Source organism: Styela clava, chromosome 12 (assembly GCF_964204865.1).
Source record: "Styela clava chromosome 12, kaStyClav1.hap1.2, whole genome shotgun sequence".
Classification (NCBI taxonomy): Eukaryota; Metazoa; Chordata; class Ascidiacea; order Stolidobranchia; family Styelidae; genus Styela; species Styela clava.
The window spans coordinates 20,726,027-20,751,853 of NC_135261.1; the positions used below are offsets into that span (position 1 = coordinate 20,726,027).

At 35.5% G+C, this 25,827-nt stretch overlaps 2 protein-coding genes across 2 annotated transcripts; one reads left to right on the forward strand and one right to left on the reverse strand.

Annotated features, from left to right (window-relative positions):
• Window positions 1-139: 139 nt before the first annotated feature.
• Window positions 140-24,719, reverse strand: LOC120330016 (magnesium transporter NIPA2-like). The gene is made up of 5 exons (XM_039396829.2): window positions 23,789-24,719; window positions 20,636-20,695; window positions 20,288-20,378; window positions 2,389-2,549; window positions 140-1,779 (listed from the first exon to the last, which is right to left on the reverse strand). Exons 1-5 carry the CDS (start codon window positions 24,420-24,422, stop codon window positions 1,295-1,297), a joined length of 1,431 nt encoding a protein of 476 aa, XP_039252763.2. The 5' UTR covers window positions 24,423-24,719; the 3' UTR covers window positions 140-1,294.
• On the forward strand, window positions 2,646-16,169 carry LOC120330014 (WD repeat-containing protein on Y chromosome-like). The gene is made up of 23 exons (XM_039396828.2): window positions 2,646-3,065; window positions 3,876-3,960; window positions 4,170-4,254; window positions 4,554-4,660; window positions 4,928-5,104; window positions 5,558-5,831; window positions 5,966-6,240; window positions 6,874-6,974; window positions 7,126-7,326; window positions 8,208-8,360; window positions 8,772-8,883; window positions 9,173-9,311; window positions 9,542-9,773; window positions 9,913-10,229; window positions 11,075-11,200; window positions 11,285-11,385; window positions 12,122-12,241; window positions 12,509-12,661; window positions 13,169-13,417; window positions 13,911-14,150; window positions 14,401-14,499; window positions 15,137-15,252; window positions 15,700-16,169. The coding sequence occupies exons 1-23, from the start codon at window positions 2,905-2,907 to the stop codon at window positions 16,103-16,105; spliced, it is 4,029 nt and encodes a 1,342-aa protein (XP_039252762.2). The 5' UTR covers window positions 2,646-2,904; the 3' UTR covers window positions 16,106-16,169.
• Window positions 24,720-25,827: the final 1,108 nt, after the last annotated feature.

Here is a 25,827-nt window from a genome sequence, read left to right on the forward strand (position 1 = left end):
AAACACTGTAAAATATTACTCAGCTCGGTGGTTCGCTCTGGTATTATATTTTAAACTTTTCAATAACTAAATTTGAGGTACCAAAACGAACTTTAGCGGATCATATATATACAAACAAATGCCGCAATTACGATAAGATGGCTAAATCACTGCATTAATCCTGCCGAGTCTTGATCTCACTGGTGCTTTAGCAAAATAGTTAATTAAGCATATTCAATCACTCTGTCTACCACAATAATATTCACAGAACAAAGTTCTTTTTAATTTAAAATCATGACTTTATATCCAAGCTCAGATTTGCATAATGTAAGACATAGTAAAGTGACAATTGCTGGTCTAGTGCCGTATAAACAGAAGCGTTAAATAGAATTGTACAGCAAGGAACGACGTTGATAAGTAAATAAAAAACTCATATGTCACTGAAAGTGAAATGGTGTATCAAAATCTAGCCTAAATATAATTTTACGCAAAAAGTGAAATGTTGTAAGACAACTGCTAAAGGAACTAGTTCCGTTCGTGGAAAAGTAAGAACAAAAATTGTCCACACTGTAACTAAGTATTAAATATATAAAAAACACTTTAAAAAATCATCTTCATAACTCGGATTTTTGTCTTGAATTAGAAAACAATCCCGCCTAACAGTGGAACAGATGTGATTCAAATCTCAACATGCAGTCTAAAATTCCAAATGGCAAAAGGGACAATATTAGCGCATTTCATTGTTCTGTCCGCCCCAACATCTTTCCCCTCCCCAGGCCAAATACATGGTAGAAATTGGTAAAGTCATAGAGAACAGCAATGGATTTTCCAACCATTATACTACAAAAATTTAAATGGTAAAGGAATGCCTATTAGTAGGGCAACGATAACCGAATGAGACAATTGTATATTTCATTGAAATATTGCTGGAAATCTCCAAAAAATTATTTAAGATATCGGGTAGACCTCTTTCAGTAGGTATTAATGGTACACAGTCTACAATGAAAATAATAAATCTTCTTTTGTAAATGTTGTTTCCGAGGTAGAGAGCATGAGAAGGTGGGATGTAACCCTTCATATCACTAAGATTTGCAAAATGTTGACAGACATTTTTTCATAGTTTCACAAAAGCGAGGGAAAAGTAAATAGTATTACTCAGGTGTAATGCAAAGAGTGTACCTTATTATATGAAGACCTCAACCAGGACATATATTGTAAAAAATAAAAATTATGGCGCTTCGATTTGGCACAAATGTGACATGCCAAATCTGAAATACATGCTCTACAACATTCCTGCTTCATGATCAAACTATAGTTATGCTGATCCGGCTTGAGGTTTTGAACGCTTGAATAAATTCAGCAAAACGACACCTGTCACCACTGTGACAAATCCACAAGTAATTCCAATCACATCTTCAATGGACATGTAAGCAAATTCTTGAAAAAGCAAAATGGAGCCAAAAACAAGAAAAACGTTCGTAAAAACGTACTTAATAGGTGTAATCATAGATGTGTCAAAGACTGCCAACGCCTTGTTGAGATAAACTATTTGTAAGACTATACCCAGAACGTTACCAAGTACCAACATCCAAAATATAGGATGCAGATATACAGACTCCCCGTTGCTTCCCATGTCTTTAATGGCTATTCCCAAACCCTTGCCCCACAAAACACATAAAGCACCCACAATATTGCATACTGATATATAGACCATGATGTTTGTTCGCCCGTATTTGGGTCCCGAGTAGAAAACCAGAAATCCGGTGGCAATCATCAGGATAACACAGTAAATCACAAACGCTGAAAATAGAAATTGTAATTATGTTTTTTTACTATTATGGTGAAAATTTACATTTTGCATTGTCGCTGTTAGATATTAGCTTACCAATATCGAAAGCGATTGCTAGTTATCCCTAATTTTGTCAACTAGTCACTCTGTACTCAAGGATTCCCAGCTTTGCGGTAAGTGCTTTTGAATATTCGCTGAGCAAATTTTGATAAGCAACCACGAGGTAAAACAAACTTTCTCGGGACCTCCTGAAGTATGAAGACCTGAACTCAGGTTGTGTACCAGGTTAGGGTTCAGGTTATGCGACATCTTGGTGCGCATACTTCAGGAGTACCCTTTCTCGATAAATGTGCAAAACAGTATAACATATCATAAAAATTATGGACGAAAAACATCTCCTGTTATACGAATTCCTATTTACAGCTGAATTGTTTTCATTCATTATTATTATATTAACATTCACGTAGTTTATATCCAGTCAATTTCGTTCACTCCATTCCCTCGGCGGAATATACAGGTATTTGGAAAAATAGTTTAAAAAAATGAATGTTTAATTCAGACAATAAGAGTTTTAGATATATGATTATTTTGTAAACAATTGTAAATTATCATTCACTCACTTGTATCCGTAAAATGAACGACTACTTGCTCAAACGTTTGAACTTTTTCACTACGAGGTGCGTGAATGATGACCATCACTGATCCAGTGAGACTTAGAAGAATTCCTAATTGCCCGTGCACATTTAGTCGTTCACCGAGAAACATTGCAGAAAGTATGGCACTGTAATGAAAATAGCTTGATAATTTGATGTTGAGGAAGCTTGCTTTTTCACAAATTTTATCCATCATTATATCTAGATTTAAACGAATCTGACTATACAACTTGTCAGCCAGGTCGAAATATGAATTTATTATTTTCAAAAGCCAAAAATCTTCTCCGCCAACATTATTCTATCATTCGCGATGATAATAATTTTTAGGCTTGTGACGTCATACAGGTAACTTCAATTATGTATCCGTGATATAACAATGCGTCGGAAATTGCCAATTTTATCCGAAATATTTCGCGCAAACGCACATACTACAGAAGCTTGATAAAGAAGCTTTTGTAATCTGAACATTCTGATAAAACCAGGATGTCAGACGAGAGAAAGCTCTCTGTGCAACAACGAGTGAGCAAAGAAGGGAATTTCAATATGCCGAGAAGCGGAAATAAAAAGTCCGACGCTGTAACACAAGAACTTGGCGATAAATCTGCTTCTGGTGATAGCTTAATTTCGGAGAAATCAAACAGCAGGTAATAAACTGAATGATTTGTATCGTTTTCGAAACAGATGTCACTAATTACCAGTATATCTCACATTTAATATTGTGGTGTGTAACCAAATTGTATTGAATATACTTTCATACGGGCATAACGCCCGTACTCCTTTTGTTAGACAAATATCGCTAAAGACTCTATACGAAGTAAACAAATCGAACTTGTCAGTTACCACTTGAGCGTCTTTCTTTTTTATCCTATTATAGCGTATCAATTATTTCGACACAGTTTAACACTATCGATACCTAACATGTCGAATTTTATTGAAGTTTCTTCTTATTTGATTTTATAGTCAATGAAGAAAATGTTCGGTAATGTCTGCCAAACGGCCAAATCAATAAATCGAAGTATTTCTTTAGAGAACTTCTTAGAGTAATTTTAGCAAAATGCTAGCAATTTACTGCTATCAGATTGCAATTGCAAACAACACTGGGTTCTGAATATAGAATGTGTCACGTATATATGAAAAAATGTAATTTTTTACATAAATAGACAGAATCATGTTGATTGTGAGCACCCATAGCATTTGTAAACGTGGTGTGTATATTCTTACGTCTTGCTTTGTTTTGCCCTTTAAAGGAAAAGAGGTCAGTCCATTCCTTACAATTTAGAAAAAAGCTCAACAAATGATTTTACTTGTATACTATTTACGGTTATAGTTAGATAACAGCCCTAAGTAGTTCGAGTTTCTTTCTATATTGCCATTGAGAAAAATATCAATGATTTGTTTTCAAAGACTTGAAAGACTGGTATTTAATTTGATAACACACATATCTATTATTACAGGTCAAGTAGCATCATGATGGATGGACGAAGAAACTCTGATGAGAAATCGAAAACTGTGGCAAAACCAAACGGGAAGAAAAACAAGGTAATTTAGATGCACTTTTACGAGTAGCAATGGTGACAAATACGATGCGTAAACCAATTTTATTATGCGAATTTGGAATTTCATTAATCATACCAAAATAAATGTTTTGTGATTAATAAGCAGAATGCCCACATGTTTTGCCGCAAAAAGATTTTACCTTAGTGAATTCAACAGGAATTACTAATGTGTGCTCAATACGATTTATAAAGGCAAATGGATCGAGTTCTGAAAAAGTAGATGATCAAATGAATTACGAGCATTTGAAAGAACTGGAGAAGATATTTGAAGATGCAAGTAAGAATAGATGTTCTAAAAGTCAAAGATTTAAAATTTGATCAAAATTAATCCTAAAAACATGCGACATGTAATTGTCTTTATTGTCAAGCGAAACGCAACATAATACAAACTATGCTTATTCTTTACCTTCATTAAATCCTTAACAAGTGTAGAATAATACTCCCACAAGACAGGAGGCATCAAAACACGAGTAGAGAGACCATCTTCATTCCTAACAAGTCGTATTCGCCATCACAATTGTTTTATTTACAAAGATAGTAACTACAATTTCATCATGCTCAATATATAAAATATAGAATCGGAAGGAGCTGAAGGACTGAGCATGGATCAATTCAGGATTGCAATGAAGAAAACTATGGGAGAACATATAGATGATAGACAGCTTGATCTTATGTTCATGAAAGTAAGTCTAATGGCCGACTTTATTGTTTATTACACCTGACAAGCAAGTAACCAAAAAACCGTTCTTCAAAAAAAAATTCAATCATTACCTTAGCTAGCATTATGATATCAATATAGAATACACTTGTGAAACTCTTTAGGAATGTCTGCGTCTGATAATATATTATATTCAGTCTGAACGTGATTTTTAGCACAACAAGTATCCAGATTCTAAAATAATATTTATTGATAATAAGTTTTATATCACCAAATGTGTGTCTAAAAATAGGTTGATAATAATTGTGACGGAACTGTCGACTGGGATGAATACTTGTCATATATGTTACTGGAATACCAAGAGAAAGAAAATATGTCAACGATGGATCAAGATAAACCATTTCCAAATCCTTTGGTAGAAAAATCGTCGAATCATATTGAATCTATTTGCAGAATCACAATGTTACAGGTGTTGTTTATGTTGATATTAATTACATTTCGTATAACACGTTGATTTTGTACTGTAGTGATATTCGGATAACTAGAAATTTGGTGGGATGGCTTTATGTTATTTCTATACCCAAATTTTTTGGCAAAGTATCTGTGAATGTGTATTATAAACTTAATAAAAAGACGATATCTTGACTTATCTTATAGCCTCGAAGCGACGATGTAAACCACCTATAATTATGTTTTGGCCTACATAAGTCATTGCAGACCTGTTGGGGGGAATTAGCCTTTGCTTCGCGAAAAACACAGAAAGGTATTTGGGTTCTTAGAAAACAGTGAAATTCTTGGAAAAACGAAAACCGCATTACATGCTTAACGTTACATAAATATGTTTTCAAGTGTTTCAGACATACGAGCCCATATTCTCTCGCTTCTGGGATATTATTTACCTATAACAAATTAATTTTTACAGGCTTCTTCATCGAGGCAAAGTCCAGACAATTCGGACGCTGATGACGCCGCCAGTCGCTACCTGACCTTGTCAAAAGAAGGGATATTGAATGTTTGGAACCTCGACTGGCAACTTCAGAAAACAATGAATTTAAGAGGAAACTCAAAATCAATTTGGTTTACAGACATGACTTGTATGGCAAATTGCAACAGTTTTGTCGTTTCATCGTCGGAATACGAAATTTCCTTCTATACCATCACCAGCAATTTGATTCAAAAAAAGTTTCAGATAAAAAGTAATAATAACCATAGTCTTGAGTGAGACATATATTTTACATTTACAAACATTTTATATTATTTTTTTCTGGATTTCTAAAGTATATTGAGAAAGAGCGGTGGCTTTTTCAAACAGCATTTGTGTCTTTTTAAGGGCTTCGTTGCTGTGCTTTGACTTTGGATTACAGCTTCGACCGGAAAGATCCGCAGAAGAGTGTGTTGCTCTGGGGCGATACAGGTGGTAACATATTCATTGTGCGTTTTTACGAAAATCCGAATGTTGCCCTTTTTTCAAACTCAAAGCTGTTCGGCGGGAGAACAATTTTGGACAAAATGATGAAGATGGAATCTACTAATTTTACTGTCATGAAAATCAGTGAAGTTCACGGAGACTGGGTGCAACAAGTGCGCTATTTTTCAAACAATAAGGTAAATTCTAAATATTCATATTTCTTCATTGCAACGTATTACTTAAATAGTCCAGTTAATAGGACATTACACAACCCTTTCGTCGTTCGAGGAATAAACGGACTATTTTATGTAAATATTTACGGTATTTTATAACAAATATTTGCTATAAGAGGGATTGAACTTATCGTTTCTATTGGCCACAAGCCCACAAATATACGGTTTCCATAGAAAAGATAACACAACGATTTCGAATCGAGTACTACTTCATGGCGGAAATCTGCGACAGTTTGTAATTTTACTTGCGACTCCACACATGTAACTGAAATCAGAGCTCATTTTTATTTATTTACTCAAATAAAACACAGTAAAAGTGAATGTTTACCTTTTCTGGGAACACGTGCTTTAATTTAATATTTTCAAAGCACTACCCAAAGTCTATAAATGTGTAAATTTGCACTACTTGTATCGCAACCCTCCGAAGTAAGCATTAACCCTACTCCGAATCACGTTTTGCTATATAGTCAGCAAACTATTTCACTGTTACATCATCAAAATCAAATATTTAACAAAAATCTAATTTATCATATATTTTCGACAGAAAACGGAAATTTTCCCCAAAATTTACGAAACAACGTGCCAATTTTATTACAGGGGCAAGAATGTCTTCTCTCTTGCTGTGTTCAACAAGAATCCGCTTTATTTTTCGCTGACATCACAGACAGTGGGAAAAGCAATAAAATATCTGTGAACAGGTATGATTTTTATTCCTAGATTTTGAGTAGAACACAAATCACATTAGTTTTAGCTCTTTCAAATGAGTACAATTTACCAAGGTGAGACGACGAGCCCGCATCATTCCAATTTAGATGTTACAAAGAACACATCTTGGTTGTACATTTTCAGAAAATCCTATTTTACGATTCGCAAAGGAGTTTTATGTCTCACGTATGACCCAGACTGGAATCTCATTATCACCGGAAGTAGGGACTGTGACGTCAGAGTATGGAACCCATTCATAGTTGCCAGATCATTGGCTGTTTTAAAAGGGCACCATGCAGCTGTGTTACATGTTGTTCTTCGTAAAGCTGACCATCAAGCAGTAAGGTTAGATATTCTTTAATACACTATTTCACTTTGAAAAGGTGGATGAAGAGGCTTGCAACAAATCAATGTTAATAGATTATATATCCTTGGATCTTTATATAATGACTCTAATTAGGATTTGGTTAGGCGGTGAGCTTTTATAACAATCGTCCATAGTAGTGTTGATATATTTGATCGTGGAGGAGATGGTCAAGATAATAAATAGTATCTTGACCACTGTACCGCCCACCCCTTCCCTGCCGGAATGACTTTCGTTCAATTGTTCATTTATGAAACAGAGAAATGGTTTATTGGAACATCCAAATATTTAATTATTATAATTCTGCAATTAAGCAACCAAAATTGATATAAACTTTATCGGAGAAAAGCACGTGGGTGAAATATTACTTCTACAAGTTATCTAACTATACCAGGCAAACAGATGAGTGTTACACATCAATTACGTCTATATTCTTAATAACTAATAAGCTCATACATGCCCACGCGAAGGGTTGCTTGTTATATATATGGGTCACAAATCGAAAAACTGACATGAAATTATATACATATACTTATGAGATTCAAAATGGAGAAGCACGTCGCTGAAGTCATCTTGTATTTCACATAAATTAATTATCCCTTTCTTTTCCATGCAATTCTACGAAGGTAAATTTTGATACGAAATATAATGGAACTCGAAATCGAAATTTCGTTTTTTGTAAAATTAAATCGCGGGCTATGCTTTCTATAATATACCTCTTCCACATTGCTTCATTGGCCTAGTCAGCAAATCTATAAATATATTATAAGTTTGTGGGAGCGACTGCATGATATTTATAAGTCTATACATGGCAGTTATCAAGAATAAAGTTTTTCATACGCGGGTTGCCATTTCCATTTAGCATAAGCAAAGACAGCAATATACGTGTTTGGGATCTTCGTTACTACACTTGTAAACAAAACATAAACGGTAGAAACGTTTGTCTTGGTCGCCTTGACATCACCAGCGCGTACTTTCACGAAGGACACAAAGAACTGGCAATAGGCACTAACAAGTAAGTTACTATTACGTATAGATGCGACGCATATGGCCGAACGCGGTATGCAAATTTTTCCACTTCTTGCGATTCGAAGGTGATCCAAATAAGCAAAAAAAAATAAAAAATCATAATTATGATATCAAAAATTTAGACTGTCCAAGATTTTAAAATTTATTATTCATATATCATTCATAGATTTAAAATCATGTGGTTTTGATGAAAAAAAAATACTAAATTTCAAGATTGTCTTTGAAAACGTGAAAGATTTAAAAAGGCTTTGCTGTGCACTACTCCTTATCGACGGTCGATGTTATCATTATTAAATTAATTTACATTATTAAAAAAATTTACAAAGTGATTCTCATGTTATCTGAAGTTTATAATGCTACAAATTAATAACGTTAAAGGTCTCCGATTTTATTGTAGGATTGGTATATTTTCCCCGAAGAATTCTATTCGAAGTAGCACAAATCGAAAACAAGCTACAAGTCACCAAAAGGCAGTCACGTGTGTTTTATACAACAAGCTCTTTCACCAGGTATACTTGAAAGAGCCATATTTGAACCTTGACACATAATTGGCATCCCCGTTTCTCCACGAGGGTCACTGGAAAGCCGAATGCTACGTCTAGTAAAGCTTAATATTTATATCCTATTTAAACAAAGCAGGGGTCACCAAACTATTTATATTTCTGCGGACCGACTGCAAAATGTGCCATATGAATAATTACCTAAAACTACAATCAAATACATATTTGTCTGAATAAGCACTTATTAGTCGTACATTCTACAAAATGATTGAACGAACATACAGATAAATTGTAACAGATTGTTACCGGTGGCGAAGATTCGATGGTTTGTATGTGGGATATGAACAATGGAAAGAAAACAATGCAGTTTTGTGCAGAAAGGGGAGTTGAAATCACATCTATGACCTTTGACCCAACGTGGCGACGGCTAGTCACAGGTAATGAGAGATAGATAATTTGCGCAAATCATGGGTTTATCATGAATTCCACTTTACATGCTTAATATAACCACATATGCAATACTTAAAAAATCAACGTACTTTGATACATTCGGTTTTTATATTGTCTGAATATCTGTCGCATCATCCTAAAATACACGTTCAACTATCTTTAATTACTTATAAAGACTGATACAAAATACTATTTTATTTATCGTGTATATCACCAGGATTGCGGAATGGTGCAACAATGTTATGGAATTTTAACAACGGTGCATGTCTTCGGCGATTAACACGTTCAGATGGGCTTGAAATATCTGATATCATTTTTTCAAAGCAAAGAATTGTGACAGCCGGATGGGGAAAGCAGCCTGTTGTTTATATGGATTCTTACTCAGACGATGAGTGCTTTACGCTTAATCGAAAACATGGGGACGACATCATGTCGTTGGACTACCACAGGTTTAAAGAATAACTGTAGATGCTGTGTGACAAATTTTGAATTGTGGCCTAATTTTCTATATTGTATAACAGTTGTGTAAACATAGCAAACAGCTGTAGTCTTGGAATGCACTTCAGAATAAAAATCACTCCTTTTCAGGCATGAGGCAATACTGGCTTCATCTGCGTACGATGGTGATATTTATTTGTGGTCACTCGAAACGAAAGACGTTCATGTCGCTTTCAATATGCATAAAAGTTTGTTACCGATGCACATTGGAGGATCGAGAAAGAGAAATGGAGAAGATGAAATGAATATCACAGATCACAAGACTGGGTCCTTCCCAGGTCTACACAAACAGCAGAATTCTTCCTGTACTAGTGTAAACACCAGCGACGAAAATATTGGGGTCGCAAATGAGTGTTCACGGAAGCAACGCAAAAAACGCAAAGAGTCAAATAGGTCCATAAAAGAAAGTAAGTGCAGTACTAAGAAAATTAGTACATAGTAATGCCAAATAAATTTCCGAGGCATCCAATCTCCATAACAGATGTCAAACTATGTTCTAAAATGGTTTATTTCTCAGTTAAATATTTCTATGATTTAGCTGCAGCAAGCATCAGGTAAAATCTAAGCACGAAAGCAATGCTCAAATATATGAACATGGAGGCCAAAACTAATTTTTTTACCAACAATGTCCCGAAAATCATATCCTGAACGCAGCTGGAACTGCTATAGTACGGCAACTTACAAGTACCTGTATCAGGGTACCGGTATCGGCACCCGGACTGGCATTCTAGCTTTTCCAGGTCCCGTATCGATGATGACTCAGGCTTTCAGTTCCAACGTGAATTGAAATACCAAACGATACGAATCACAACCGTAGTATTAAATCTTTTACACTTACAGTATCGGTACCGTAGTCTACCGATCCACACAAAAACATTTGTTTAGCAAGAGATCGAGTGGGGTCGCAAAACCGCTACAACTAATTTTTAATTTTGTTGACGACATCACACAAAACGTCAAAATGAAAAACAAATCCCATAGAGCACACCAAAATATTTAAAATAAATTAAAGTAATAGTCTTCTAGCGACAACAACAATCACTACCACTGGAAAAGCAACTGGTTCAGTAGTTAAATGAAAAAGCCATTTTTCCACAACAACAACAACATAATAACAAAATGATCCACACGTCATCCACACTTTGTGTCAAAAAAGTATTTACAAAATGACTATGTAGAGGAGGACCAAAGCACAAAATGTTTATTGCTACAATTGATAGCAAGTTTACAACTTAAAATATTTTGGTTACAGAAACACAGATAAAAGAAATGAATGCAAAATTCACAGCTAGTGGGACTGAAATAAATAGCGCAGATATTTGGCTTCCGAACTCCATGCCATGGATTCGAAAACAAAATCAGAAGCATACATCAAAACGTAAGTACAATATTGATATACTTGCTCTGAAATAAATATTTATATATAAACATCAAAGTTATTATTTCACATTCACTTGTATAGGCGTACACTTCGATGACTCAGACGAAGACGACATTCAAATTGAAGATGAATCGTCATTTGAAATAACAGACAAAGCTGTTTACAAGCTTTTATTTTTACAGGCAAGTTATATAAATATTTTGCATTTATGGCTTAGACGTAAAATTTAAAAAATACTGCGGTTAAACATCAGTTTTCCCGTTGTATAGAAACTTTACAAATCATATCACGAGAGCATAAAATTGGTACCATTATATATTTGTGCATGTTCCTATTCAAGTATCAGACCTGAAGTAAACCTACTGCTGGAAATGTCCACTAGGGAACGACCAAATCGACTCACAACTTAAGTCACAAGCACACCAAAAAAAAATAGCGCATGTCTGATTATATTACACTGATGATTGTTTATGATGAAAAAATAGAGATTTCCACCATTATCATTATTGTCGAAAATGGTAACTGGCCTACAGGGAGTATATATAGCAATTCAATACATCCCAATCGCATTCGTTTTCGAAATAATATTAGAAGTGTGGAATAAAAGAGCTGTTAGAATATGACACTAAGATTTCATGGAGTGTTGAATCACCAATTTCGAGTGCTAAACGAGTCCTGTCCACTTCTAAGATATATATAACAATATAACCAATCAAAGGACATAAGCCGTTCTCCCACTTAGCGTCTCATTGAATAAATAACCATTAACGATTCTCACAAAAGCTACAACCTAATTTTTTTTAACTTCTTAAAAAAAATAATTTCAGGATTTTTTCACTATTAACTGTTCCGTAACTGTTAGTTATTATTATAGTGTTGATGCACACGCTAAGCATAATAATTTCTCTTTGAAAATAGACTCGAAACAACAGCGATACATCGGCTATATTAATTGCATCAAATGACAATGGATGGATTACTGCCTGGTCGTTGAATACAAGAGGGGGTTTGTTGGCATACTTTCGCGCCACAAAACAGGTTACTTTCTTTGAATTTAAGCTGAAATGTCGTTTGCGTCAACTAATCCTGCAGTATAAAACAGATCGAGTACAACACTAATCCCAGTTTGTACTCGAGAAATATTTCAGAGTATGTGTAACAATTACAAAAAAGCTTACTAAGATAAATCTTTCAGTATTAGTTATACTATATATGCCGCAATTGATTAGTCTAATCTATTTCCTACTCGAAACTGATAAATAGTGAAAAAGCTTTGAATTAAAAAAAAAATTCTTTGTCGACAAGGAAACGGGCATGGTAATCAGCATGGCAACTGATTCAGAGGATCGTATATTGATAACTGGAGATAGCAAAGGATACATACGAGTTTGGCATATTGAAAATTACTGCAACGGTGGTGACGTCATATTACACCGAAAAATACAAGATCAAAAAAGAGTGAGAATGCTATTAGAATTACATAAGTAATACGTTAGGCCATTACTCATTCAACAAATATAGGCAACCGCGGTCACAAATGACAGCTATTGTGCCGTGAAAACTGTGAGCTTGAATCCTATCGAAGACAAGCGATAAAGCCCAGCGAAAATCAGTGTCGATACGATTTTTGGGGTGTACGTACTACCTATTTTAATTGGCTAAGACTATTTTTTTTATGTCAGCGTTTAACTGTATTATCCCGATTAATTTTTAATATGAATTCATACGCTGTATGAAAAAAGGCCATGGTATGGAGCAAATTTGCTGTCCAAAGTTTATTGAAGCTAATGTTACTCAGTTATTTATAGAATAATATTCTAAATCATCTATTTGGCGGAATGTGAATATCTGAATTTTTTGAGTGAAAATTACGCAACTCATTTCTTGTATGAAGGCAAATACACGTAAGGTAACTATATAAGCTCCATCTCTTAACAAAATCCGTTCTATTTCATCAACATGCAGATGCACCGAAACGAGCGTGAAAGAAACTCGATGTATTTTCAACCATACATGCCAATCACCGAACCTCCTCAACTTCAAATGTCAGTGATGGGCCACACTAAAGCAGTAACATCAGTGGCATTTATTGAACGCCATGGTTTGATAGCGTCAGGAAGTGTTGACTGCAGCGTTCGGCTATGGACAATAACAGGACGATATATTGGCACATTTGGACAAAAGAATCTGTGGTCTCTTGAATTCCCAATCGTGGTAACATTTTATTTTTATTTCATCCTAATGTCTTGAAAATTACTAATGGGACTTGTTGAATAATGTAATAGAAATTCCACAGATCCGCCGCTACCTGTACTTGCGTGTGGGGCATAAAAATTTTACGAAATCATGGCAGTATAGTGAGTTTAGTGACGAACAGTTTATACAGCAAAGTGAAAGTAAGCAACGAAATCACCCTGGGAAATCGTAAAGCTAACAAAAATCATTAAACATTTATAGAAAGCCTCAACAAATATCAATTTTCAATGAATAGTTCACTCAATTTGACATTGATTTTACCACAATTACCCAATGTTTATTTTCCCAAACTACAAATGTTATGAATTATGGCGACGTTTTACGACCAGTAAAATTTTGAATGGAAGTTGTTATTGATCTATCCGGCGCCTGTTATCACGCTATCGCAATCTTATTCGTAAATTGTTAAGTATTTGATAAATCTGTACGATTTTCATTTGTTCTCTGAAAGCCCCAAAATTTACCGACGGGAATACCAGAAGACATAAGGAGATGTGCATCGACTACTACATTAAAGACGATGAAAGGCGGATATCACGCGCAATGGAAGCAAGTGAAAAACGCAGTTAATTTTTTCGTTAAAGCAGGAAGAACTCTACAATTTTTCAAACCAGCTGGGGAACAGGATGAGAAAAAGAGGAAGCTTTCTGTTCGTAATCGTTTTGATGAAGTTGATAAAGAAATATTGGAGGTGTGGTTCAAGTTAAGGCAAAATCATACATCTATTTTATCCTAAGAGTTAGTTTCAACTTCAAATAATGAAATGAAGTGTGGAGGATTGTCCTGAAATCTTTCCTATTTTAGTTAGCGATGTTCATATCCAAGTATCTGAAATTCTCAATCTCAACTGTGCGCTGAACAATTACACCATAAAAGTATTTATTGATTATTTGAATTCATAAATTCTTAAAATATTTCTTTGAATATATATTTTCATTCAGGAATCAACGAAAAAAACAGGTACCAGAAGAAAGAGTGTCACAGTATGGTTGTCGGATGTACCTCACGCTATTTCTGTCGTGAAAAAGCCGGATGACAAGGTGATCTATGAATGGCTAGAGGACATTGGATTAGTATTGCGTTTTTATATGTTGAAAATTCTTTATATTCGAGCGTAGGATAGGGCAGGATTTTCGTATTATTGAAAATATTGGCATTTAGGAATAAACTCTGAACATAGCTCATGGCTCATTTATTTACCTTTGTCTATTATTGACATACGCTCTCATCGTCGTTATAGTGAAGCGCTTACGACGCGTTTTTTTTGCTTCTATTGCCAACAAAATCCACTACACTATAATAAAGTGGCTAGTATGGAAAATATTATCACCGGAATGAGCACGGTACGATCTAGGCATTCTATTCAGCAACAAAATGACAGTATGCACATTTTGATGACACTAACAAATGTCGGAATGAACTCCCCATTTAGTGCAGAATGCAATTCCTATTATATTCACTTTTTAAAAACTCGTCTTCGACACACATGATAATTTTAGTGGTCCATATAATACAGATTACAATTATTTATGGAAAGGCATATTTACCTTGAATAAGCTTCAGGCGCGTATCGTTTTTTCGCGACGAAAAAGTTTAGCAACCTTTAAAAACTATTCATTCATATTTTATTTCAAATTGTATTCAAGTTATGTATCAGTGCGCATTAAAAATTTACAGGTTGAAAACAGTTTCTTGCGACTTCAGAATGAAGGCATTCGAAGTTCTATTCTCGGTAAAATAAATTATAAACCAAAGAAGAGACATCGAGAAAATGGAATTAGCAAACCAATCACGTAAGCTGAACAACGTATGAGGCATGGGGAATTGAGTGACTGTGCAATTAGATAAACTAATATCTGATTGTACGAATCTTACTTGATATGAATATGCCAAAACACTACATCTGTTCTAACACAGAACATAGCATGATTGCCACTCCTTATTCTTACTTTATCCTTTACCCACAAGGCAACAAGTGGGCGACAATTTTGAGGCACGATATGGTCTGCTAACTGCAGAAAATGCGAAAATGCAATATACGTCTGTAAGCTATAAACCATTTCACTTACCTACAGGTATAATTAGTAACATTAAATAACTGGAATTCATAATATGACAAAGTTAGTCTTCGATTATGAATAACATCAAAAATACTACAGAAATTTATGATTTCATTGCGTCGTACATCACCAGCATCACCTGCGCCGAGACTTCACTTTCTAATATTGTATTGCTTTCAGATGGTTTAATCAGCATGCGTCGGTGTACAACACATTGCCGTATTCTCATTTATCTGCCACGTTGGAGCCCACGTTACCGGACTATATCAAGCGTGCAACATCTGCTTCCAATCCTAAACCCAACGACCCAGCGAATGCATTACATTGCGCTATGCTAAGTAAGAAAGCGGGATCAAACTGGCAAAGACGAAGCAATAAATCAACAAAGGATACTGATTCTAAAGTCAAAGTTGGTAACGGATCGAATACAACAGACCAAGGCGGCTCGTCCATATCTACCGAGATAAAAAATCTCCTTCAGAGTTCCAAATTACCGCCGATAGGATCGGAAATTTTACTCAAATCGGCAAAGTCTAGGAGGAAAACAAAGCATGCTCCTTTCGCACTTCCCAGCATTGCCACGTAATATTGTGGTGGGACATGTGTTCTTAAATTGCATTAAGGTGCGACAGCGCCAAAATCATTGAGATACGAAATAAAGTATATTTATAAAATAGCGATATATTTCTTGGTTTTCTGGGTATGGCGTGAGTGACTAGTTCCCGAGGTAGCATAGTATATCATTGATCAAGGAAAGCTATTCTACATAAGTCCGAAGAATAGCCAGAATAAAATATTTGCAACCCCCCTTTATTGAGTTATGTTAAGCGCAATATTTGGTGGCGTTTTTACCGAAATTATTGCGAGCAACTGTACAATAAGCAAGGGCTAGCTATGAATATTTCGAATGACAAGAAACTTTCGAATAAGGAAGGTTATTCTTCAACCCAAGTCATGGGTTCCAATGTATATAAAATGATCCGAAGTTAGTCTAGTTCAATTATCGATGAAAATAAAAAAGCGTCCCAAGTATGTGGTGTTTGCTCATACAATGAGACAGATTAGCGTGAATATCTGAAGCAATTATGTTTACAAAGCGAAAGAAAGCACCACCAATTGAAAATGTACCTAAGACTGTTTTCAATTCTAAAATAATTCTACAGTAGGGTGATAGCTGATAGGAGTAAACTTTGCGACCGACAATAGCCGCATGGTTATCAATCTTGGGGACTAAGTCATATCCGAGGGTGTGGAGCCATAAAAAACGCGAAGATGGATCTTTTATCATCATAAATTTATATAAAAACTAAATCTAGGCGGCAGGAATATAAATTTATTAGGTATCTATACAGCAGTAGTATATAGACACTTTCAACACCAAATTGATCATTAAATAGTTTAGAATCATAACAGAAGACCAATTAAAGACGTCATAGTTCTGTTTTAGTGAAAAATCCGGTGAATTCAACAGGTGAATTTTGGTAACCGCATTGACAACGCCAGATCGACCTTAACGCTTGTTCGCATGTTGTTTATTGCGATTTTAAATTACGGTGCTTGTCCGATACCATTAAAATGACTTGAAATATCTCACCACCCCGCCTCTATTGACAATGGTCACGTATGGTGTGAACTTAAGGGACAGTCGGGCCGCACCTTTATTTAACATGGGCTTTCTATAGTACTTGCATGCTCAAAAACTAGTTTGTTTTTTAGGTTGAGATGTTTTCAGTTTCGCCAAAACCGCCAACATTTGTTTCCAAATACTTTGCTGTCAAATCGATCTTACTCTAGACTAGATTTAGAAAAAATCAACTGATATGCTGAAACCAAAACTCATTTATCTTCTATATCACTCAATGGTAAAATATTTCAAACTTCTCTCTAACTGCTCAACTTATCGCCCGTTCTTACTAATTTATTAGCATCTGTTCTGCACTTTACTACAATTGATCGTTGCTCAGCAAGTGATAGCTTTGTGAATCGCAACGTTCGCTTTGCAGAAGCTATCTGGTGGGTCTTTGTAACGTCATAGGTATATACCGGTAGATAATAAATTGGACTTGGGTATAGTATGCTTTGCGACGCAAAAAAGGATTGGAATTGCTCGCATGTACCAGATTAAACAAAATTAAAACTTCGGTTTCGCGAGCCGCACACCATGCAAAATTGGCAATTCTCCGCGAGCCGCACAATTTATTTCTTGTGGGCCGCATTTGGCCCGCGGGCCGCAGTTTGCACATCCCTGATATAGATAATACAATATCGTAGTGTGCACGTGTACAGCGAATTAGTTCAATACCCATATTGAAAATGTTAGCACGATCGTGTAGTTTTATATAACTGTTGTGTTATAATTGCATCCAATTAGTACGCATTGCATACTGATTAGTAACTCGCCAAAATGAGGAAGTTGTGATGAACGATGCGTGGTTCTCATCAGTGTGCAGGGCAGTTGTTAATTCATGGTTTGGGTGAGTGGTACTGTTTGAGTTGTAATTGACACTTGTATGTCTATGTTATGTGACGAAAGAGTGTGGAGTAAGAAGACTTAGCAAATCTGTGTGGTCTTTCTTGTATCGAAGATACATACAGATAGCACGCTCCGACACCTTGCTTTGTCACTCACAGTCGGGGTGATCACTACAGGTAGTACATAGATGAGAGGGAGAGACGATATTGGGCTCGAAGGATAACCCCAGCCCACATGTAGCATGTTGAGAAAAAGTTAGGAAGAGCCACAACGTAAGGTATAGTTTAGTTAACTCTAATGGCTAACAAGTACAAGAAAATACTTAACGGCAAGGGTGTGCAACATTTTTCTGGTAGTTTGGCCATATAACCAACTTCAGACATCTATCTGGGCCACACAAAAAATTAGGCTACTAAACTGCTTCGAATTGTAGAAAGCTGGTGGCTGGAAGGTGCCAAACGACCACAGTGAGGGATTTTTACGTATACTATTATAAACAAGCGTTATAAAAACCAGCAGCAACGGAATACATCAGCGGCAACCAGATCGCCGTGGGGAAGGCAAGAAAAGTGAATTCGCTAGTGCTATCGCTTAGCCTTAAAATGAGAAAGGCAACGTTTAAAACGGCGAAAGATTTAACACAGCGACAAGTGCAAAAAACATTATGTATTTTTACCCATGTGAGCGACTTTTTAAACCAACTGTTGGATTAGGATTATATACTTGATGCGGAAAAATCGTTGTGTTGACAAGGGCCACACTAAACGCCTGTTGCACGTCATTGCTTTACAGTGTTTGTGATATAATTTCACCAAGAGTACAATTTTAATGCACAGTGTTATACAAGCAGACTGTTTGGTCACTAAACCTGGGAATTTAAACTACCCTGAATGTCCCGCCAAAACTAAAACGCATTCCCGCCATTCACTGCGTTAAATGAAACGACAAACGAATTTGAGCGGTGAACAGGTAATAAAACGCAATACGCAAATAACAGATGTTAGTTAAGATACAATTGCATGAAATAGATCCTAGGGTTAAAGTATACACGATCAAGCTTTGACATTTAATACATTTATTTTTCATTCCTGCACACGCAATGTATTTGAGACCAAGTTTGGAGAAGGATTAGATTACCTACTATGCTATATAGGAGACGCATGAAACGACGCATGAACAGAATAATTTGACCGTTAGTTCTGAAGTGAAAGATAAAGGCGTTGTCTCAGATGTACTTCTAATAGCAAACACTTCAACCTCGGAAGGTTGGTCAGATTACTTAATTTTGAGTCGATTTTAGTGGCGTTTATAGATCTAATTTGAAAATCATGAGCCTCGCTATGGAACAGTCCAATGTAACATTTGTCATGGTAATTATTTTCAAAAAGACGAATTTCGTTTTGTCACAGATCAAAAATATTATGACGTTACACGTTACGACATTTAACGATTTCAAATACGGAAAAACCTTCTTCTGGATTAGAAATTTAGTTTATGCAGACGGTATAGCAGACTGACGGTTATTCATCTCTACGAACAATGGCTATTGGCTTCAGTCAAATAAATTGGGCAAATATTTCAGTATAATAGAAACCATTCCTTAGATATTGACTGTGGGACATTAAATTCGACATTCTCAAAGAAATGATTTAAGGGACTATTCGATTTTCTTAAGCAAACAATAGAACTATCCTGAGTATATTTTCTTCTTATAAACCCACCATAAATTTTTATTGCCGAAACAACGATTCCTTTTTTTCAAACTAGGAAATATTGATGATAGACCATGACGTAATTGGATAAAATGAATTTGATCTTAAAAGATTCCTATATTAGAATACCACGTTTTTGTTGAGAAATTTGCCAAATGTCACATATTGCCAGGTTTTATTCTATAAACCCACCATTAAGATTTTATAATGTAAATTTCCAGTGCCGACATAGCGATGTCACATCTCACATATCGCCAGGTAAAAATAAATCAGTACTATATATAGTAGACTTGATTCTCGATATAAGAATAGGTAACAATATTTACAAGAAGACACATTCAGAATAATTATTATGCATTCCAATACATTCCTGTTGTATCGCCAGCGTGTAAAGTTGGAAACTTGTATCAATAAGCTATTACCGTATAATAAGTATCTTTTTGATTGATGACCGCATTTCTTCCGCGATTACATTTTAACTTTAATATTTGTTTAAATAGCGCAGTCACCTATGCTGTCGAAGAACATATTAATGGTTCAAAAACTCTCTCTGAAGCTTAAATCTAAAATAACAATCACTTACCTGACAATTACTCTGAGTGCTCCAAGAGGCGTTACCAATATAGCTGGTGCGATAGAATATGCAACAAAATTTAAAACTTCTCCCAAGGCCACTGCAAAATTATAGAAAAACCAAATTTACTTCGAAAGAAAGAAGGAAATTATTAAATATTAAAAGTAATAATTTTAAATGTAAATCGATAGTCAGGGAATTACTATAGTTATTGAATGTAATTGAATAGATATATCCACACTCTTACAGCGGTTAATATTCTTTCCCAGAAAAGAGCAAAGTTAATTCAAGTAATATGAATAAAAAAAATCACTTATCGATTCTGATTACTATCGTTCAGGTGAAAAAAGATCTTACTTGCGCCCATTCCACACCACCACATCCATTGTGTCAGATAGGAAAATTCTCCAAGTGATCCTAAAGAGAAAAAAACAGAATGTCAAACATTTTCTTGCTCCTTGGTATTTTCGGTAATTCTCCTCTACATTTTAGCGGCGAACGATACTTGATATTACCGTTTCTGGTATGACCATGATGATTTATTCAAGTTTGATATTTGTTGGCTGGCCATCTATGGCTGGCAATTGAGAGAAGTGTGGAACGCGGATATCACGCTAAGAGTCGCATTTTTATCTTACGTATTCCAGATTCAATATTATGTTTTATGGTACAAATGTTGTATACGCGATTATGTGCGAAAGTCGTTGACAAATGCATCGGTTTTGGTAACAGTTTGGTCGAAGTAGTCGGTGATTTTGAACCGCCAAGTACACATTAACATGAAGAAGTATTCCATTAGTAAAGAATATATTCTGAATTTGAGACGTTGTATTGCAGTCACAATAGGATGACAGTAAACGATCAGATGCAATTTTGGACTTGAATCGATTCAGTCTATTTCCCGACAAAGACAGTTAGTAAGATTATATTCAGGATTGCTGAGTGTGACAAAATTAGATTGATTTAAAGTCGGAATATCAGAACAGACAACTAAACAGAAATAAAAGGTTATGTGCAATTTTAGGTGCTCACGAAGTATTCGTACCAAGATGGCGCACAACCTGAACATAGTATGTGTACCAGGTTAGGGTTGTTCAGGTTGTGTGTCATCGTGGTACGAATATTTCCGGAGCGGCCAATTTTATGTGCAAACAAGGTTGGGCCAGACTGATAAATTTTAATTGAAAACATATCATTGTGTCCTTTGTCCATTTCCAACACAATGGCGGGAAATGCGTTATGGGATTCTAGCTTTGTGATATTAAACTCACAACCAACAATGTATTCGTGTGCGCATACCTATACGTGAGTCACATACAACCTTGCAAATTGGCCGTTACATGATACAAATGTATCAAATTACAGGTTGATATCAGGATTCACAGAAACAAGTTCTTGCGCGAATCAAAAGGAAACGCTAAACTAGGAAAACAGTCCATGCGAACCGTAGGATGTCATCGGCTACGGCCTAGGGGTCTACGCCACGATCGGTATGAAACGTTATTTTGACGTCAATCAAACGCTTTAAGAACTGAGTTATCGTGTTTGGTTCGTACTCCGAAGTGGTCTTGTTAATCAAATGGGTTAAATAGCATTGGTCTATGGCAGGCCTGTACAACTCAAATCACCACGAGGGCCACGAGCATAAATCTGAAGGCCCGGCGGCCGCAAACTTTGCCACATACATATTTCACAAGATGAACTACAAATCAAAATAATATTGTGAAACAGTTAAATTTAATGAAACACTTTCATTACTGGGGAGCTTAAAAATATGAAGAATCTTATTTACTTGAGTAAAAACAAGGTACAGTATTTTTGCATATGAGATGGCAAATATGTATTTAGTGGTTCATCCACCTTGAAAACCCACCCTTCATTTTCAATATTTCTTTTTTATTAGAATTAGGTATTGCGTGTTGCAGTATAAACTGACTGCAGAAAAATATTTTACTCAGGTTCAGTTTTGTAAAATCGTCCCAGGGGTCTAGAGACGAATATTAGGGGTCGCGAAGGGAACACCAGTTTCACACAAAGTTCGATATTTATTGAAACTAGTGCAAAACATAAATTTCACGATTTCGAATATGATCGGGGTAGCGGCGCGCTTGCATAACAATGCCGGCTTTGATTGTTAGACCCGAGAAGTGGCGTGTTTCCAAATCATCCGCGGGCCGCACAGAAGTATCTAGCGGACCGCATGCGGCCCGCGGGCCGTATGTTGTGCAGGCCTGGTCTATGGCAAAGATGCCGAACCTTTCTCACTGAAAATGTCACATATAATATTTTTATTATGAATAAAGGCTTAGGCTTACTGTTGATAACGTTAATGTTTTCGAAGATTTGGCAAAATTTTGAGAAGTAGAGTAATGTATATTCCTAAAAACCTTATGTGCCCTCCGGTTCAGGTACATCCGGAAAGAAACAGATGTTCTGACAGAAGGGGTCGCGGCATATAGGTGCTTCCCTGTTGAAGACGCCAGAAATTAAACCAGGCACTACTGTAAATTGTAATGGTTTTTTATCGCTGAAATGTTCACCCGAAGCAAGTTCATTGCTGAGCGTAATCATTCAATCAGTAATTTAGATTATTACAATGCGGTTGCGCCTGAGCTTTCCTGAAACTGAAAAATTACGACTTTCAAAACCAGCAAGTCTGGAAACATTGCGGTATGGACAAAAATAAAATTTCAAGTTCTCGAAAATGTGTTGGTAGTGAACTTCTAATATCACAAAGCATTCAAAAACCTCACCCTATAATTAGCGATAAAAATAGGCCCTTCATGTTTCTTTGCTACATCTTATAAATAATGAATAGCGCAGTGGGTGTGTCAAACACGCCTCTAAATCGCTTGACGGTTGAGTTCGAAAAGTAGACGATCGTGGTTTTACGCCGCATTTTTTGTTCAAATTGGAGGCCAATCAGCATACGTACGCTGTTTAAGTACCTCAATACCGTTCAGGCTGATTATCACTTGTAGATACTTATAAATCTAACTGGGTAGTTCAACTTTATAATCCAGTACTTTATCACTTCATGATAACATTTAATTGTACAGATATGATAAAACGCCGATGTGACGTCTCAATCATACTGTGGTCTCTATTTTATCGTATCGTTTAGTAACAAATATCTCTCGTATCGTAACAAAGCTGTCAATTGTTCCAGATGCGTGAATTCAAATTGAGAATGTTGTGTAAAGATATTACGATTTCGTTATGTTATATACATCGCCAATGGTGAATTCCATAAAGCAATTGTTTTAATTCGTTCAATATGCAACCATGGGTAAATTTGGGATTTGTTTCTAACGTTGTACCACATAAATCCAATTCGTTCCGTAAAAGAACAATTAGTTTTAAGAATTGGCGGTTTAATTCCAGAGCTCAAAATGCAAAGGCAGATATCAAGCGTTTGTGGATGATGAACCCGATTCGAATGTGGCGAAAATAGCTTTTTTTATTCAAACTGAAGATAGCAGTTGAGTATAAGTTAATTTACTATCTTACCAGTTCTGGCGAAAGAAGCTTTTTTTTTCTTGGCTTCGGTTTTGATCAAGGCTTTCTTTTGGAATATGAAGCTTAATCCAACTAGGAACGCAGCAGAAACAGCAAGCATGACTCCATAAAACGGGTGGCTTATGTGTGAATTTGTGTCCATATTGTGCGCATCGCCTCCTTCTAATTCGATATCATGTATTATTGGATGATCATCCATAGCTTGCGTGTTTGAAACGACAATCACTCCTCTTCTTCCAATTCTAGATTGCAACTCAGTGGCAAGATCTTCTACGAGAGACGCTTTACAGGTTATAGACTTTATATCCGGATAAGTATTATTTAGAAATTCGCTAATCCGTGATATTCTGTTTTCTAATTCCAACCAGAAGTTGACGCTGTTGGATAAATCTGACGAGTCAGTCACTGGTACTACAACACGGCGAGCCTTCTCGTGAACTGTTTCACCGCGTGCGGAATTTACAGTTACTAAAGCTCTGTTCGCATCGATACCAGACACCTGAAGTAATACATTAACAGCCTCTGTCGTAGAAGCCCTTTCTCTCGCAAACACCGGGCTATCGGTGATCACCAAGGTGTAGTAAAGTTGAAGCAGTGTGCACACAACTCGAGTGGTATGAAGCATACTCGTCTCACTTTTTCTCTTCGGATAATTAGTGAGTGGCTGATGTTTGTGCGAAGAGGAGTGCTATATTGGCAATAAATAGCTTTGAAGTATGTTATTTCGTTTTCAATAATATGTTATATATATGTTCGTATATTATAAGCCAATTTACCATTAAGTTAGTCCTCAATTAAAACAATCGCACAGATTCTGCAATGAAACTAATCCACTGTATAAACATGATCGCAACTACTTTTGATAATATGTTTATGCATACTCTTAAATATTTGGCAATTTCACAATATATCTGTATATTAAGTAAATAAAATATAATCATCATTTAAAAAAAGTGTTTGAAAAAAACATAAAACAAATCGATGCTTCCCTGAAACCATCGCGATGATTAACCGATTATTAATTAAAAAAGATCCATTGCAGTAAAACGGTTGTTTTAAGTTTTTGTTTTATTTATGGTGGTTATTTTTATATAGGCAGGTATAATGTTCAGCCAACCTTTGAAAGATCATATCGATAATTCAATGAAAAATAAAATGCTACACTTTACAAGACACTCCAGTTGTTATTATTTGATAACAGGGCCGGACAAATTAGCAATTCATTAACGAAAAAGCGCCACGACGACGATACTGATAAATTTCTTCTATTTCATACACTATATATTTCATGCACTGAAGTTGAAAACTATAATACAGCAATGCCAAAGACTGGTTTTCAAAATTTGGAGAGTTATGCTCAGGAAACCCAGCTCGGATTTTACGTGCATATTACTTACGGATGTACGTATATAATTCTCAATTTTTCGTATATAATCTCTCACATTTGTTGGACCATTCAAAATGTTAAGAAGTTTTACAAACATGTAATCATATAAATGTTTATTTGCAGTACCAATGGGCCTAAAATATCATTTGAATAACAACATCATTAAAATATTCCTTATCAAAAAACATAGGTTTGAGATATTTCCCTCGTAATCATTGCTTCTTTTAAAATTGTGACAAAAACGGTAGTAAAGCACATTTAACTAGCATTTATCACTAATTTTCATAGGTCATATATAAAAGAAAACGATTACTATACGTTTGTTATTGTTTGCAAACGAATATTGTAATAAACAATAAAAATGTAACTGCGTGTAATGTAACAGAATTTTTTTTTTCCAGCGCTAATAGATTGGGTATTTGAAAGAAAGTACTTACCTACTCATCCTTTTCCTATGCTTTTGTACCGATGGATATGTATGCATGTAATGCAAGGATGCTGTAGCGAGAGTAAAGATAACTATCCCAAGTGATTCAAGACTCTTGCTGAACACTAACACAAATATATTTGCGTTTTCTTGAATCACTTAAAGAAAATTGACAGTAATATGATGCTTTACTAAATAGAATCAGATTTGAAAATA

What these genes read in the sequence shown, in the direction of transcription:
- LOC120330014 (XM_039396828.2), top strand. Translation starts at nt 2,905, where the DNA reads ATGTCAGACGAGAGAAAGCTCTCTGTGCAACAACGAGTGAGCAAAGAA. An exon ending in ACAAGCTTTTATTTTTACAG is followed by an intron (nt 11,386 to 12,121) that starts GCAAGTTATATA and finishes CTTTGAAAATAG; the next exon opens with ACTCGAAACAACAGCGATAC. An exon ending in GGAATTAGCAAACCAATCAC is followed by an intron (nt 15,253 to 15,699) that starts GTAAGCTGAACA and finishes TATTGCTTTCAG; the next exon opens with ATGGTTTAATCAGCATGCGT.
- LOC120330016 (XM_039396829.2), bottom strand. Translation starts at nt 24,422, where the DNA reads ATGCTTCATACCACTCGAGTTGTGTGCACACTGCTTCAACTTTACTAC. An exon ending in GTGGTGTGGAATGGGCGCAA is followed by an intron (nt 20,379 to 20,635) that starts GTAAGATCTTTT and finishes ATAATTTTGCAG; the next exon opens with TGGCCTTGGGAGAAGTTTTA. An exon ending in CGTTCATTTTACGGATACAA is followed by an intron (nt 1,780 to 2,388) that starts GTGAGTGAATGA and finishes TTCTATTTTCAG; the next exon opens with CGTTTGTGATTTACTGTGTT.